A 14,516-nucleotide genomic window follows, 5' to 3' on the forward strand; every position below is an offset into this window, starting at 1 on the left:
CAGATTGGAACAAGAGGTTTGTGCAGCCCCCGAAGATACCACAGACCACCCAATGAGGCTTATCTTTACTGATGTCCAACGTGGCCCTAATATTTCCTCTATTTAATATATTACTATTGTACACTAAAAGACAGAATCATTTTGAAACATAGTTGAAGAATTGAAGGTACGTCAGATGAAGCAAGCAATAGTGATACTAATGAGAAATTTACTCTTTAACATTTTGGTGGTATACATATAACCACTAACAAATCTTCGGTTTGTGTTTGTGCCCATCTCCCCAAGGGGAGGAGAGTATGGAAAGTCAGGTGATAACCGTGCCCATTGCTAGCCAATGTATTGAACATACTGTATAAGGAACTTTTTGATGAATTGTAATGGCAAAATTAGTTGTCATTTTTTGCAATCAAACTTCATTTTGATAAGCATTTATTGTAGCTTTTCTGATTGAATACACATGTTTTCAGCCACCATTTCAAATAAGACATTAGTGTGGTATATATAGGCTTGGAGTGACCTATAGGGAACAGGGGAATTCCCTGGTGGGCCGCTCTGCAGTAGTGGTTCCAATCACCTTACGTGAGCAGAAAGTTACACAATATCTTTTTGAGTATTTGACCTTGTGTCAATAGTTTTCAACCATTATTGTGGTTGTTCATTGGTTAACTATGTATAAAGGCAGCATCTTATCATACTACTACTAGTACTGGATAAACTATCCATTTTATCATTATGTGGAGGCATAAGTAAATTTGAGAATGAGAGTAATGTAATATTTGCATGTAGCTGAAAAGTGAGCCCCCAGAGTAAATTACATAGTTACATAGCTACATAGTTACATGGATTGAAAAAAGACCTAGGTACATCTAGTTCAACCTTCCTCCACCAATTATACATTGGGTCATTAAATCATTTATAACCGACTATGTTGTGTGTACTGAGGAAATCATCCAGGCCTATTTTAAAAGTGGATATAGTGTTAGCTATTATTACCTATTGTAGTAGGACATTCCACAATCTGACTACTCCAACTGTAAAGAACCCTTTCCTATTTAGTTGCCGGAATCACCTTTCTTCCACTCAGAGTGAATGCCCCCTGGTCCTTAGTATTGTCTTTGGAAGGAATAAGTCATGTGCCAGTCCTTTATATTGACCACACATGTATTTATAGATATAAATGGGATCTCCTCTGAGACATCATTTTAATATGCTAAACAAATCCAACTTTTTCAACCTGTCATTCCTTTCAATAATCTAGTTGCCCGCCTTTGAACTGAATCTATCTTCTTAATATCCTTTTTAAAATGTGGAACCAAAAACTGAATCCCATATTCAAGATGTGGCCTTACAAGTGATTTATAGAGGGGCAACAATACGTCGGGATCATGGGATCTAATCTCTCTTTTTATACACCCTAAAATCTTGTTTGCTTTAGCAGCTACTATCTGACATTGAGTTCTACTGCTCAGCTTACTTGTAATGAGAATACCCACGTCTTTCTCCTGTTCTGTAGTCCCAAGTTTACTTCCATTTAATGTATACACAGTTATAGGATTACTCCATCCTAGGTGCATTACTTTACATTTATCAACATTAAATCTCATTTTCCAAGTGTCTGCACATTCTGAAGTCTTATCCAGATCATTTTGTAATATTGTACTATGAAGGTCCATCTTTAATATCCTACATAGTTTGATGTCATCAGCAAAGACTGACACTTTACTATCAATCCCATCCACAATGTAATTAATAAAGAAATTTAAACAAATCAGTCCTAGCACAGATCCCTGTGGCACCCCACTGCTGACTATAGCCTAATTGGAGAAAGTACCATTTATGACAACTGTTTGTTTCCTATCTTTTAGCTATTTCCTTACCCTTTTGCTTATAGTTTCCCCCTAGTCCTTGCTTCTGGAGCTTCATTACAAGACTGTTATGTGGTACAGTATCAAATACCTTTGCAAAGTCCAAATAAATCCCATCAGCTGCATTACAAATATCCAGATTTGTACTTATCTCCTAATAGAAACCCAACATGTTGGTTAGACATCACTCATCTTTCATGAATCCATGCTGGTTAGCAGTTATTATATTATTCTCTCTAATATATTGTTGCATGTTATCTCTTAAAAGGCCCTCAAAAACCTTTAACCCCACTGATGTCAAACTTACCGGAAGGTAGTTACCTTGATCCACCTTCTTACCTTTCTTAAATATCGGTACCACATCAGCAATCCTCCAACCCTGAGGCACCAACCCTGTTATAAGCGAGTCTAAGAAGATTAAATACAGCGGTCTGACAATTACTGAGCTCAATTTCCTCAATATCCGTGGATGAATGCCATCTGGCCCAGGGGATTTGTCAATGTTTAATTTACTCAGACCCAGGTGTACTTCTTTTTGTGTTAAATTAGTTATATCAGGGGGGACTTGGATTTTTGCCTTGTTGAATGACCCCTGGAACAGTCATTTCCTTGGTGAACACGGTTGAGAAGTGATTGTTTACTATTTCAGCCTTTTCCATATCCTCTATAATTATCTTGTTATAATCTTTTATGGGCCTTGTTTTTCCTTTTTGCATTAATGTATTATAAAAAAGTTTGGGGTTTATTTTAATGTCTTTTGCGATTTTCGTTTCAGTAGCTAGTTTTGCTTGCTTGATTTCTTTTTTACATTTCCTATTGATATCTTTATACTTTTGAAATGCTATTTCTGTATTCTCAGCCTTTAAGATTTTAAATGCCCTTTGTTTTTGTTTTATTATACTTTGTACAGTCTTATTTATCCATAGTGGTTTCTTTTTTTTCCGGGACGTTTTATTACCAGAGGGTATGTTTTTTTTACAGGACTCTAGTAGTATATCCTTAAACTTACCCCATTTACGTTCCGTATCCCCAGTTACCGTGACTTTGTCCCAATCTAAACGGTTAAGCTTTTCCCTTAATTTGATGAAATCAGCTTTCCTAAAATTCCAGGTTTTAGCATTTCCCATTTCAAATGTTCTATTGAATATTACATTGAAACTTACCATATTATGATCGCTGTTGCCCAAGTGCTCCCGGACCTGTAGATCTGAAACTATATCTGGTCTATTTGACAGGACAAAATCCAGCAAATTATCTTCCATGGTCGGTTCATCTAACAACTGAGAGAGGAAATTGTCTTGAATTGTAAATAAGAACTTCCAGCTTTTAGCACAACCTGAATACTCTATATCCCGTGGAAAGTCAGCATACTTAAAATACCCTATAATAAGGAATCTATTATTATTTTCTGCCTTTTCAATTTGATGCAGCATTTCACCCTCTACCTGTTCAGTATGTTAGGAGGTTTATAGCAAACTCGCATTAGCAGCTTTCCATTATTCCCCTCTCCACTTGTGACTTTTAGGATCGCTACTTCCAATAGGTGGCGCTGTGCTAGAGTTTGTCTTCTTTACTGGAGAGACAATTTGAATATTTCTTAGAGGGGCGTGGCAGCTATAAGTCCCCTTACCTGGCAGCCAGACTGGCTTGCAAAGTCTCCTTAAGGAGAATAGTGTTCCCCGTGGTCCCCACATAGCTTTCTCATGAGCCAGATCAGACACCCCCATACTTTGCACTGATGAGGGGCAAGCACCCCGAAACACCGTGTCTGCAAATTGGGATTCTGATCTGGCTTATATATCCTGAGTCATATTGCAAAGGATTGTTGAAAATCCACTTGTGACTTTTAGGATCGCTACTTCCAATAGGTGGCGCTGTGCTAGAGTTTGTCTCCTTTACTGGAGAGACAATTTGAATATTTCTTAGAGGGGCGTGGCACCTATAAGTCCCCTTACCTGGCAGCCAGACTGGCTTGCAAAGTCTCCTTAAGGAGAATAGTGTTCCCCTCTACATGTACATTTACCCATACTGATTCTAAATTTTTGCAGCTCCCCTCAATGTGATCATTGAGCATAGATTTGAGGTTAGATTTGATAAATATATACACCTCACCACCTTTTTTGTCTTTCCTGTCCTTCCTGAATGTAGTATAACACTCTACATTTGTCACAATCACCCAGTCATGGCTCTCATCCAGCCATGTTTCCGTAATGCTCACCACATTATAATCCGTCATTGACATCTCCAAGAATCTCCAATTCATTCATTTTGTTTACAAGACTTCTTGCATTTGCCAGCAGACATTTAATACTATTAACACCTTTTTTACTTCTCATCTACTTACTTTTCTTGCTGTCCCTGCCCCTGTAGAACCTGCCTTGACCCATCCTGTCTCACCCTATCTACTCTATTATCTTTTAATACACCACTCAGTATATAAGTATGTATTTCCCATATGATCAAAATATTAACATAGATAAATTTGAGGAAAGTCAGGTTGCACCATTGTCATAGCACCCTACCACAAATTCACAGAACATCAAGCTTTGCATTGATACTCTTATATATTTCATATGTACAAAATGGAAAAGAATGATCATAATGTTTTGTGCAGCTGAACAACACTGCACAGCTACAATCATGTGTTACAAGGATACTCAGCATGAGTTTGAATTATATAATATTTCATGCTTGTTAAAGTATTGCACAATTGTTATTCGCTGGGATATATTTTCAGAATACCTTATTTATAAAAAGGGAAGATAAACACCTAGACACCAGCTCATAAGAAATCCTTGACAAACAGCTTTTGAATTATTCAGATAGACTTTTGCGCATATTGAGAAAGCCTCTCACTGAGTGAAGAATTCTGCATTAGTTGAAAATATTCCAGCTTGGTCTACAAGGATACTGGGGAAGCAGACTACTCCTAATGCATGTACTTAATGCATGTAAACTTAACCTATGCTGATCTAAAAACAAATCAGCATTGCTTACTACAGAATAATACAGGATGATAAAATATGCATGAAGCTGCTTACAGTTAGTACTGAATTATAAAAAAGTCAGTTAGAAATGCAGCTATAATTTTCATTGGATAATTATTCATAGCGATGTTATACTCCACTATTGAATGTCTAGCGAAATTATGGATACAAAGAAGATATAAAATTCACTTAATGACTTTGTCTGTCTGTAGGGATATATTTTTTTTGGAAATACTATTAGTCAGTTTTGAATTTATAAAACAGCTGGGTTCTTACAATGTATTCATATAATCTGCCCTTTTACATTGATACAAAAGGATGTATGTATATATATATATATATATATATATATATATATATATATATGTATGTAAAAAAGAGCAAGCTCTGCATTTTTATGTTTTTACATATAAGGTACCCGTTCGCATTGAGCATGTTCACCCAGGACCGTGACTACTAAATTCAGTCCTGACTAATTGTCTTCTTCAGGTTTAGCAGTGTAGACTAGAAAATTGCTAACATCTGCATTTCTCAGAGTAAAGTTTAATTTGTGTAAAGTTTAATTACCAGGATTTTCTATCAGCTACTTAAAATTTGGTTGCACAACATTTGAAATATATAACTGCAATAAATTGCCTCCCATAACCATCAACAAGCTTTTTACACCTCTCAACTGGAATTTTGGACAACTGTTCTTTTGCAATGTGCTTCAAGTCTCTCAAATTTAAAGGGTGCTTTCTGCCAACACAATTTTAAAATCTCTCCACGGGTGTTCAATAAGATAAGGAGCCAGACTCATTGCTGGCCAATTCAGCACTTTGTTTACATCCACTTCTGGGTGCTTCTTGAAGTATGTTTGGGGTAAATGTCCTGTTGGAATACCCATGACCTAGAATGTGAACCCAGCTTTCTGAGACTGGGCACTATATTGTGACCTTAAATCCTTTGCTAATCCTCAGATTTAATGAAGACTTGCACAAAGACAAGGCACTTAGTGCCAGAGGCAGCAAAACAACCCTAAAACATCTTTAATCCTCCATCAAATTTGACTGTAGGTATTGTGTCTATTTTGTAGGCTTTATTCCCTTTTTAATAAACAGTAGTATGATGTGCTTTACCAAAAAGCTCTATCTTGGTCTTATTTGTCCACAAGATGCATTCCCAGAAGGATTTTGGCTTAAGGTACTGTCACACTAAGCAACATCACTAGCAACATCGCTGCTGAGGCACAACTTGCTAGCGATGTTGCTTAGTGTGACATCCAGCAACAACCTGGCACCTGCTGTGAGGTCGTTGGTTGTTGCTGAATGTCCTGGGCCATTTTTTAGTTGTTGCTCTCCCGCTGTGAAGCACACATCGCTGTGTGTGACAGCGACAGAGCAACAACTAAATGTGCAGGCAGCAGGAGCCGGCTTCTGCAGACGCTGGTAACCAATGTAAATATCGGGTAACTAAGAAGCCTTTCCCTTGGTTACCCGATATTTACCTTCGTTACCAGCGTCCGCCGCTCTCAGCTGCCAGTGCCGGCTCCCTGCTCTCTGCACACGTAGCCGGAGTACACATCGGGTAATTAAACCGATGTGTACTGTGGCTATGTGTGCAGGGAACAGGAACCCGCACTGGCAATGTGAGAGCAACGGACGCTTGTAACGAAGGTAAATATTGGGTAACCAAGGGAAGGGCTTCTTGGTTACCCGATGTTTACCGTGGTTACCAGCGTCCACAGAAGCCAGCTCCCTGCTGCCTGCATACGTAGCAGAGTACACATCGGGTAATTAACCCGGTGTGTACTGTGGCTAGGTGTGAAGGGAGCCAGCGCTAAGCGGTGTGCGCTGGTAACCAAGGCAAATATTGGGTTGGTTACCCGATATTTACCTTAGTTACCAAGCGCAGCATGCTTCCATGGGTAGCGACGCTCCAGCGATCCCTGCCAGGTCAGGTTGCTGGTGGTATTGCTGGAGCGTCGCTTATTAGTGTGACATCTCACCAGTGACATCCTAGCAACTTACCAGCGATCCTTATCAGGTTGTATCGTTGTTGGGATCGCTGGTAAGTTGTTTAGTGTGACTGGGCCTTTACTCATGTACATTTTGACAACCTGCAATCTTTTTATGACTCTTTGTCAGCAGTAGTGTCCATCTGGATTTCCTGGCATAGTTTTTCATTTAATTCAAATGTCAATGGATAGTTCAAGCTGACACTGATGCAACCTACAGGACAGCTTTAATTTCTATGGAACTTGCTTGAAGCTGCTTGTCCACCATCTGGACTATTCAACATTGCAACCTTTCATCAACTTTTCTCTGCCTTACACGTCCAGGAAGATTGAAGAGGTATTCCCATCTCCATGATCCTATCAAAATATGTAGTAGGTGTAATATTAATAATATTACCAAATACCTCTAATTTGAACTGTTGCATAGTTACTCTGAATTACTATGTCGCTTACATCATATTCAGGGCATTGCAGAACCTTAGGTATCCATGATTACATTCACCAGCAGCAAACTAACTGTGACAATATGAGTGTTCATAACCATGGATACCTAAGTTCCTGCATGGCCCTGCACATAAGTGGCATAGTGAATAAGAGAAACTATATTACATTTCTAATGGGAGATATTTGCTACTACATATTGGGATAGCATCTTGGAGTTGGGAATAACCCTTTATCTACAGTGCCATTGGTTGTACACTGCATAATTTTATTGTGCACTGTTGACAAAGGATCAACAAGATCTCTAGACCAGGACTTGCAACCTTGAGATTGCTGTTTTTCAACAAATTTGGTCTGCAAGACCTCAGAGAGTTCTCTTCTCCTCTTTCTGTTCTACATTGTTATTGTAGCACACACAAACAAACAATGCCAATATTGAGTCAACTTCTCCTTTTTTATATAGTTTCAGGTGTTATTTTAATATTACCCACACTTGTTTTTTGCCACAGGTGAGTTTAAATGAGCATTACATGCTTGAAACAGCGCTGCTAACCCACAATTTGGAAATGGTGCCAACAGTTTTGTCTGGCCAATTGTGGAGGGTTTATGTGAAATTATGTCCAGTTTGCATTTTTTCTGTTTTTTTTTCTTGGGGTGGGGGTTGTTGTTCCAATATACACAAAGGAAAAATGTGTATTAAAAACATGTATACAGTGGTACCTTGGTTAACGAGAACAATCCGTTCTGGGAGTGTGCTTGTTCACCAAGTTACTCATTCAGCAAAGCAAGATTTCCCATAGGAAATCATTGCAATGCAGACAATTTGTTCCACAACTTGTTAAATGTCCCATCCTGGTCCCCTATTGTGCCATTCCACACATGCACAAACATGCACAACCACATACAAACACGCACACACACACTCATATTATGCTCCCCTTACATTCCGTTCCATCACCAGTTTCCTGGAACTTGCAGTTTGCCGCTACAAAATGCGTATCGGGTAACCATCGCGATGATGGTTCTTCCGCTGTCAGCCGGTACTCAAAGGCAGCGCACTGACCAATCAGAGGAAAGCGGCTCCTGCCTTTGATGTCAGCGCACTGGCAGTGGAAGTCCCTGCATCAGTCGCGATGGTTACCCGATACACATCCTTTAGCGGAGAACTGCAAGTTCCAGGAGGCTGGCGATGGAACGGAAGATAAGGTGAACATAATATGTGTGTGTGCGTGTATGTTTGTGTGTGTTTGTGTGGACTGCAAGAGCGGGTTAGAGCGCGGTGGATGTACGGAACCGGAATTGTGTGCGGTGAGTATTTTGTCTTTCAGCAAAGCTTGCTCGTAAACTGAGTTACAAATTTACAGCAAGCTTTGCTCGTTAGGCAAAATACTCACTAACTGGGTTACTCGTTAAGCGAGGTTCAACTCTACTTGCAATAATTTTTTTCGAAAAATGTTATGTAACAATTTCAAGGGTGCTAACCCTTTTGGCCATGACTGTATGTAGTACAGAGAACCTTTCCACAAGATTTTATACCCCAAACTATATGCATATCTAATTGAATACTGAGTAAATCCTTATCTTTCTTGTATTTTACTGTTCTAGAGAAATCCATAGTTTAAATTGTATGCTAATGAGGTGCTTATTTATTTGCTTGATCTCTTCATATTCCCCTACCCTGTGTCTTCTTGTCTGACTGACAAGAGACTCATATTTTTGTGGCCTGTTAGACTTTCTCTTTACTGAGCTAGATGGCAGATGTTACCAATGAGATTCTATGATGAGGGGACGAGGGAGGGGCTAGAGGCCGAGATCTGCCCTCCTCCTACCTTTTCTATCTATGTAAAATGAAATCAGTGATAACTGTATTCTCCTATCTCAGTAATGGAAAAGTCTATGGAGAATTTTCATTTACGACTGACCAATTCTGGCAGAGAAAGAAGCAAATTTGTCTAATAAGTAATAATACAAAGTTTCTTATCATGTGTACTATTGATTTCAAATTTCAAAATTCAAATGATGATTATGCTTTAAACAATGGATTTAGCTAAATCAGTAAAATGTATTTCTACAAGTAAGGATTAGTGATAAGGGAGCACTACCATGCTCAGTTCTCGTAACTAGCAATTTGACACTCGGACGGGCATGACTCATGTACAGAGTATAATGGAAGTCTATAGGGAATCTGAGCATTTTCCCTGAAGATTTAAAGAGTCAAATTGCTTGTTATGAATACCGGGCACCCAAGCATGGTACTGCTCATTCATCACTAGTCACTAGAAAGGATTTAATCAGCATTAACATACATTTGGATATAAAATGCTGATGACAAGCTTGTACTTAGTTATTTTATTTTGTTGCTGGTAGTTGAACTTGGAAAAAAAAATGCCTATGAACGAGACTATGGTAGTTTACCACTCATGGTATTGTAAAGGACAAGAAGGACTAAAAAAGTATCACTATTTAAGGCTTTTTCACAAGAGATAGTCAACATTAGTAGCAAAAAGTAGAAATATTGATGCTAAAGCACTTTTGAATGTCAATGGTAGTACTGGAATTATATTGTTTTTGTGTTCCTATATAAGTGGGAGGCATATTTTCATGAAAATATATACAGGAAAATGTGGTTCTAACCTATCATTATTTATCTCCTCAAAGGTCAAAAAGTCATATTAAAGGGTTAATAAAAAATTAAAAAAAATATTCATCTGCGTAAATAACATGTGGGAGTAACTGCTGAGAGGTCTGTCTTCAAGGATAAGGCTCTGTAGCCCACTGCTGAATATTATTAAGATGCACAAGCATGGCTTATACTCTATTAATTGTCAATGGAACATGGGAATTCTAAGTTCCCAGTGATCAGCAAGCTATCCCTCATTCAAGGGATGGAGAATGGCTTGTTTTTTGTTTGGGAATAACCCTTAAAGATCATATTTAATCATTACTTATGGAATATATGTACTGCATATATATATATATATATATATATATATATATATATATATACACTGTTAACACACTGCATGAACACTGTCAAACCATTGTATTTATTTTTCTTACAGTTGCACTCAAATTCGGACAAAGGTGATGGTTTTGTTAAATATATATTAACTGGAGAAGGAGCTGGGACAATATTTGTCATCGATGACATGACAGGGGACATTCATGCAACAAAAAGTCTAGACCGTGAACAAAAGTCACACTATGTTCTACACGCACAAGCTATTGACAGAAGAACCACCAAGCCTCTTGAACCGGAATCTGAATTTATTATTAAAGTTCAAGATATTAATGACAATGCCCCTGAATTTCCTGATGGACCCTATATTGTCACAGTTCCGGAAATGTCTGACATTGGTAAGTACTATTTTCCTTAATTGTACAAATGGCTTATAGTGATAAAAAATAAATAATTGTTTGTACAATCATTAAGTTAATATGAATTTTTTCGGCAATTAGATTGGAGCTGACAAATGTTTTAATTGTATACTCTTATTAAAATATGTTACCAACTTCATAATATATACATAATACTAATTATTTAATCTGTGGATTTCTATGTCATGAATTATATCAAAAGAATTGGATGGTAAACCCAATTTGTACAATTCAAATCTCTAAAGCCTGCTTTACACCTTACAATTAGGTGTGCGATCTCGTATGCGATGTGACACGCCCAGGTCGCATATGCGATTGAATGAGATTGCACGTAGGTCGTTCATTTGCTGTCACACGTGCGTTAGTAGTCTATGTTAAATTGATCAATTTTGTGTGCGATCCTTTAGATCATGTGTTCTGTGACGTATGCATTGGGCACCTTTTTTTTTTTAATTTATTGACTTGCGTGTGTAATGTGTAGGGATGCGTTTTTACTATGTCATCTGCCATTCAGCTCTGCTACATGGCCGCAGACAGCAGACACAGACAGCCATGTAGCAGTGGTGAATGGCAGATGACAGCAGACACAGAAAGAGCCGCACGATCAGAATGAACTCGGGTGAACTTCCCCCGACTTCATTGTCATGCTGCGGCTCTGTCTGTGTCGCGTCCTGATTAGCGGTCACCTGTGAAGGACTCACCGGTGACCGCTAAACTCCTGAGTAACTGAATTGAGCAGCCCTCTCTCATATACTCACCGATCCCCGATCACCGGCGCTGCACGGCGTTCACACTGCTCCGGCGGCTTTTACTGTTTTGAAAAAGCCGGCCGCCCATTAAACAATCTCGTATTCCCTGCTTACTCCGCCCACCGGCGCCTATGATTGGTTACAGTGAGACACGCCCCCACGCTGAGTGACAGGCGTCACACTGCACCCAATCACAGCAGCCGGTGGGCGTGTCTATACTGTGTAGTGAAATAAATAATTAAATAATTAAAAAAAACGGCGTGCGGTCCCCCCCAATTTTAAAACCAGCCAGATAAAGCCATACGGCTGAAGGCTGGTATTCTCAGGATGGGGAGCTCCACGTTATGGGGAGCCCCCCAGCCTAACAATATCAGCCAACAGCCGCCCAGAATTGCCACATACATTAGATGTGACAGTTCTGGGACTGTACCCGGCTCTTCTCGATTTGCCCTGGTGCATTGGCAAATCGGGGTAATAAGGAGTTATTGGCAGCCCATAGCTGCCAATAAGTCCTAGATTAATCATGTCAGGCGTCTATGAGACACCTTCCATGATTAATCTGTAAATTACAGTAAATAAACACACACACCCAAAAAAAATCATTTATTTGAAATAAAAAACACAAACATATACCCTGATTAACCACTTTAATCAGCCCCAAAAAGCCCTCCATGTCCGGCGTAATCCAGGATGCTCCAGCGTCGCTTCCAGCGCAGCTGCATGGAGGTGACCGGAGCTGCAGAATACACCGCCGCTCCTGTCATCTCCACACAGCAACTGAAGACAGCTGCGCGATCAGCTGAGCTGTCACTGAGGTTACCCGCTGTCACTGGATGCAGCGGTGGCCGCGGGTAACCTCAGTGACAGCTCAGCTGATCGCGCTACTCACCTCAGTTGCTGCGTGGAGGTGAGACGAGCGGCGGTGAGTAGCGCGATCAGCTGAGCTGTCACTGAGGTTACCCGCGGCCACCGCTGCATCCACCGCTGGATCCAGTGACAGCGGGTAACCTCAGTGACAGATCAGCTGATCGCGCGGCTGTCTTCATTACCTGCGTGGAGGTGACCGGAGCGGCTGTGTATTCTGCAGCTCCGGTCACCTCCATGCAGCAGCGCTGGAAGCGACGCTGGAGCATCCTGGATTACGCCGGACAAGGAGGGCTTTTTGGGGCTGATTAAAGTGGTTGACCAGGGTATATGTTTGTGTTTTTTATTTCAAATAAATTTTTTTTTTTCGGGTGTGTGTTTATTTACTGTAATTTACAGATTAATCATGGAAGGTGTCTCATAGACGCTTAACATGATTAATCTAGGACTTATTGGCAGCTATGGGCTGCCAATAACTCCTTATTACCCCGATTTGCCAACGCACCAGGGCAAATCGGGAAGAGCCGGGTACAGTCCTAGAACTGTCGCATCTAATGTATGCGGCAATTCTGGGCGGCTGTTGGCTGATATTGTTAGGCTGGGGGGCTCCCCAAAACGTGGAGCTCCCCATCCTGAGAATACCAGCCTTCAGTCGTATGGCTTTATCTGGCTGGTTTTAAAATTAGGGGGGACCGCACGCCGTTTTTTTAAGTTATTTAATTATTTATTTCACTACACAGTATAGACACGCCCACCGGCTGCTGTGATTGGGTGCAGTGTGACACCTGTCACTCAGCGTGGGGGGGCGTGTCTCACTGTAACCAATCATAGGCGCCGATAGGCGGGGTAAGCAGGAAATACGAGATTGTTTAATGGGCGGCCGGCTTTTTCAAAACAGTAAAAGCCGCCGGAGCAGTGTGAACGCCGTGCAGAGCCGCGCCGGTGATCGGAGATCGGTGAGTATGAGAGAGGGGGTAAGAGGGATAGACTGACAGGGACAGAGAGAGAGGGACAGAGATAGTGACCGACTGACAGAGATTAGTGCATGACAGACATTGTGAGGCGCTTCAGAACGCAGCTTCTCAGCTGCGCTGTGAAGCGGACCTTTTTTAAGCTGCGGTGCAGAGCGCACACTTGCGCACATAGCCTCAGAATCTAATCGTATGAGGGATGTCACACGTTTCAATTGACTAGGTTCGTGCAACAAAACGTCCAATATATGAGGAATAAACGACGTGTATGCGATCACCGTATTTGCGTTCAATCTTGATCGCACGTAGGTGTCACACGCAAATACGTCACGAACGATGCCGGATGTGCGTCACTTACAACTTGACCCCGACGACGGATTGAAAGATTTATTGAAGTGTGTAAAGCAGGCATTAAACTAATATATACATCCTGTATACTACAATCAATTTTTTTTGTAAATTGTTCTCCCTGAAAGGAGAAAATGGTTCAGGCAACAGATTATTTCCTTTGTTGTAGTACAGTTATAACCAAATAATCCTCATGACGGATAATTACTCACAATATCTCGCATAAATATTGATAGTAGGCTTATCCTATGCAATATTAATAGACATACACATACTGAGAAACTTTTGAATATATTCCACAGTATTTTCCACACAGTACAGCAATAGCAATAGCTATGTCTTCTAATAGAGATGAGGAAATTGATTTCATGGTAGTCAAATTTGTGATAATTTTTGGGAATTGGCTAATAATTGAAAATTTTAACATTTTGTGATTTGATTTGCATGATCCACTTAAAATGTTTGTTACATAGTTACATAGTTACTTAGGTTGAAAAAAGACCTAGGTCCATCTAGTTCAACCTTCCTCCACCAGTTCTACATTTAGTCACTAAGTCATTTATAACCAACAATGTTTTGTGTACTGAGGAAATCATCCAGCCCTTTTTTAAAAGCTGTTATAGTATCTGCCATTACAACCTCTTGTGGTAGTGTATTCCACAGTCTGACCGCTCTAACTGTAAAGAACCCTTTCCTATTTAGGTGTCGGAATCGCTTTTCTTCCACTCGCAGTGAGTGCCCCCTGGTCCTTAGTATTGTTTTTGGAAGAAATAAGTCATGTGCCAGTCCTTTATATTGACCACACATGTATTTATACATATAAATGAGATCTCCTCTGAGACGTCTTTTTTCTAAGCTGTTAGAATATACATGTGAATATATACATATTGCAGAGTATTATATCAGCCAGAGAATCT

The 14,516-nt window shown here is 40.0% G+C and overlaps 1 protein-coding gene across 1 annotated transcript in view; it reads left to right on the forward strand.

The window, feature by feature from the left end:
- Positions 1 to 14,516, forward strand: part of CDH18 (cadherin 18) — a 1,183,629-nt gene that overhangs the window by 493,071 nt on the left and 676,042 nt on the right. Inside the window, exon 3 of the mRNA XM_075314869.1 lies at positions 10,352 to 10,646. Within this exon, the coding sequence (XP_075170984.1) occupies positions 10,352 to 10,646 (295 nt within the window). The remainder of the gene's footprint in view (positions 1 to 10,351; positions 10,647 to 14,516) is intronic.

Source organism: Anomaloglossus baeobatrachus, chromosome 6, assembly GCF_048569485.1.
Source record: "Anomaloglossus baeobatrachus isolate aAnoBae1 chromosome 6, aAnoBae1.hap1, whole genome shotgun sequence".
Classification (NCBI taxonomy): Eukaryota; Metazoa; Chordata; class Amphibia; order Anura; family Aromobatidae; genus Anomaloglossus; species Anomaloglossus baeobatrachus.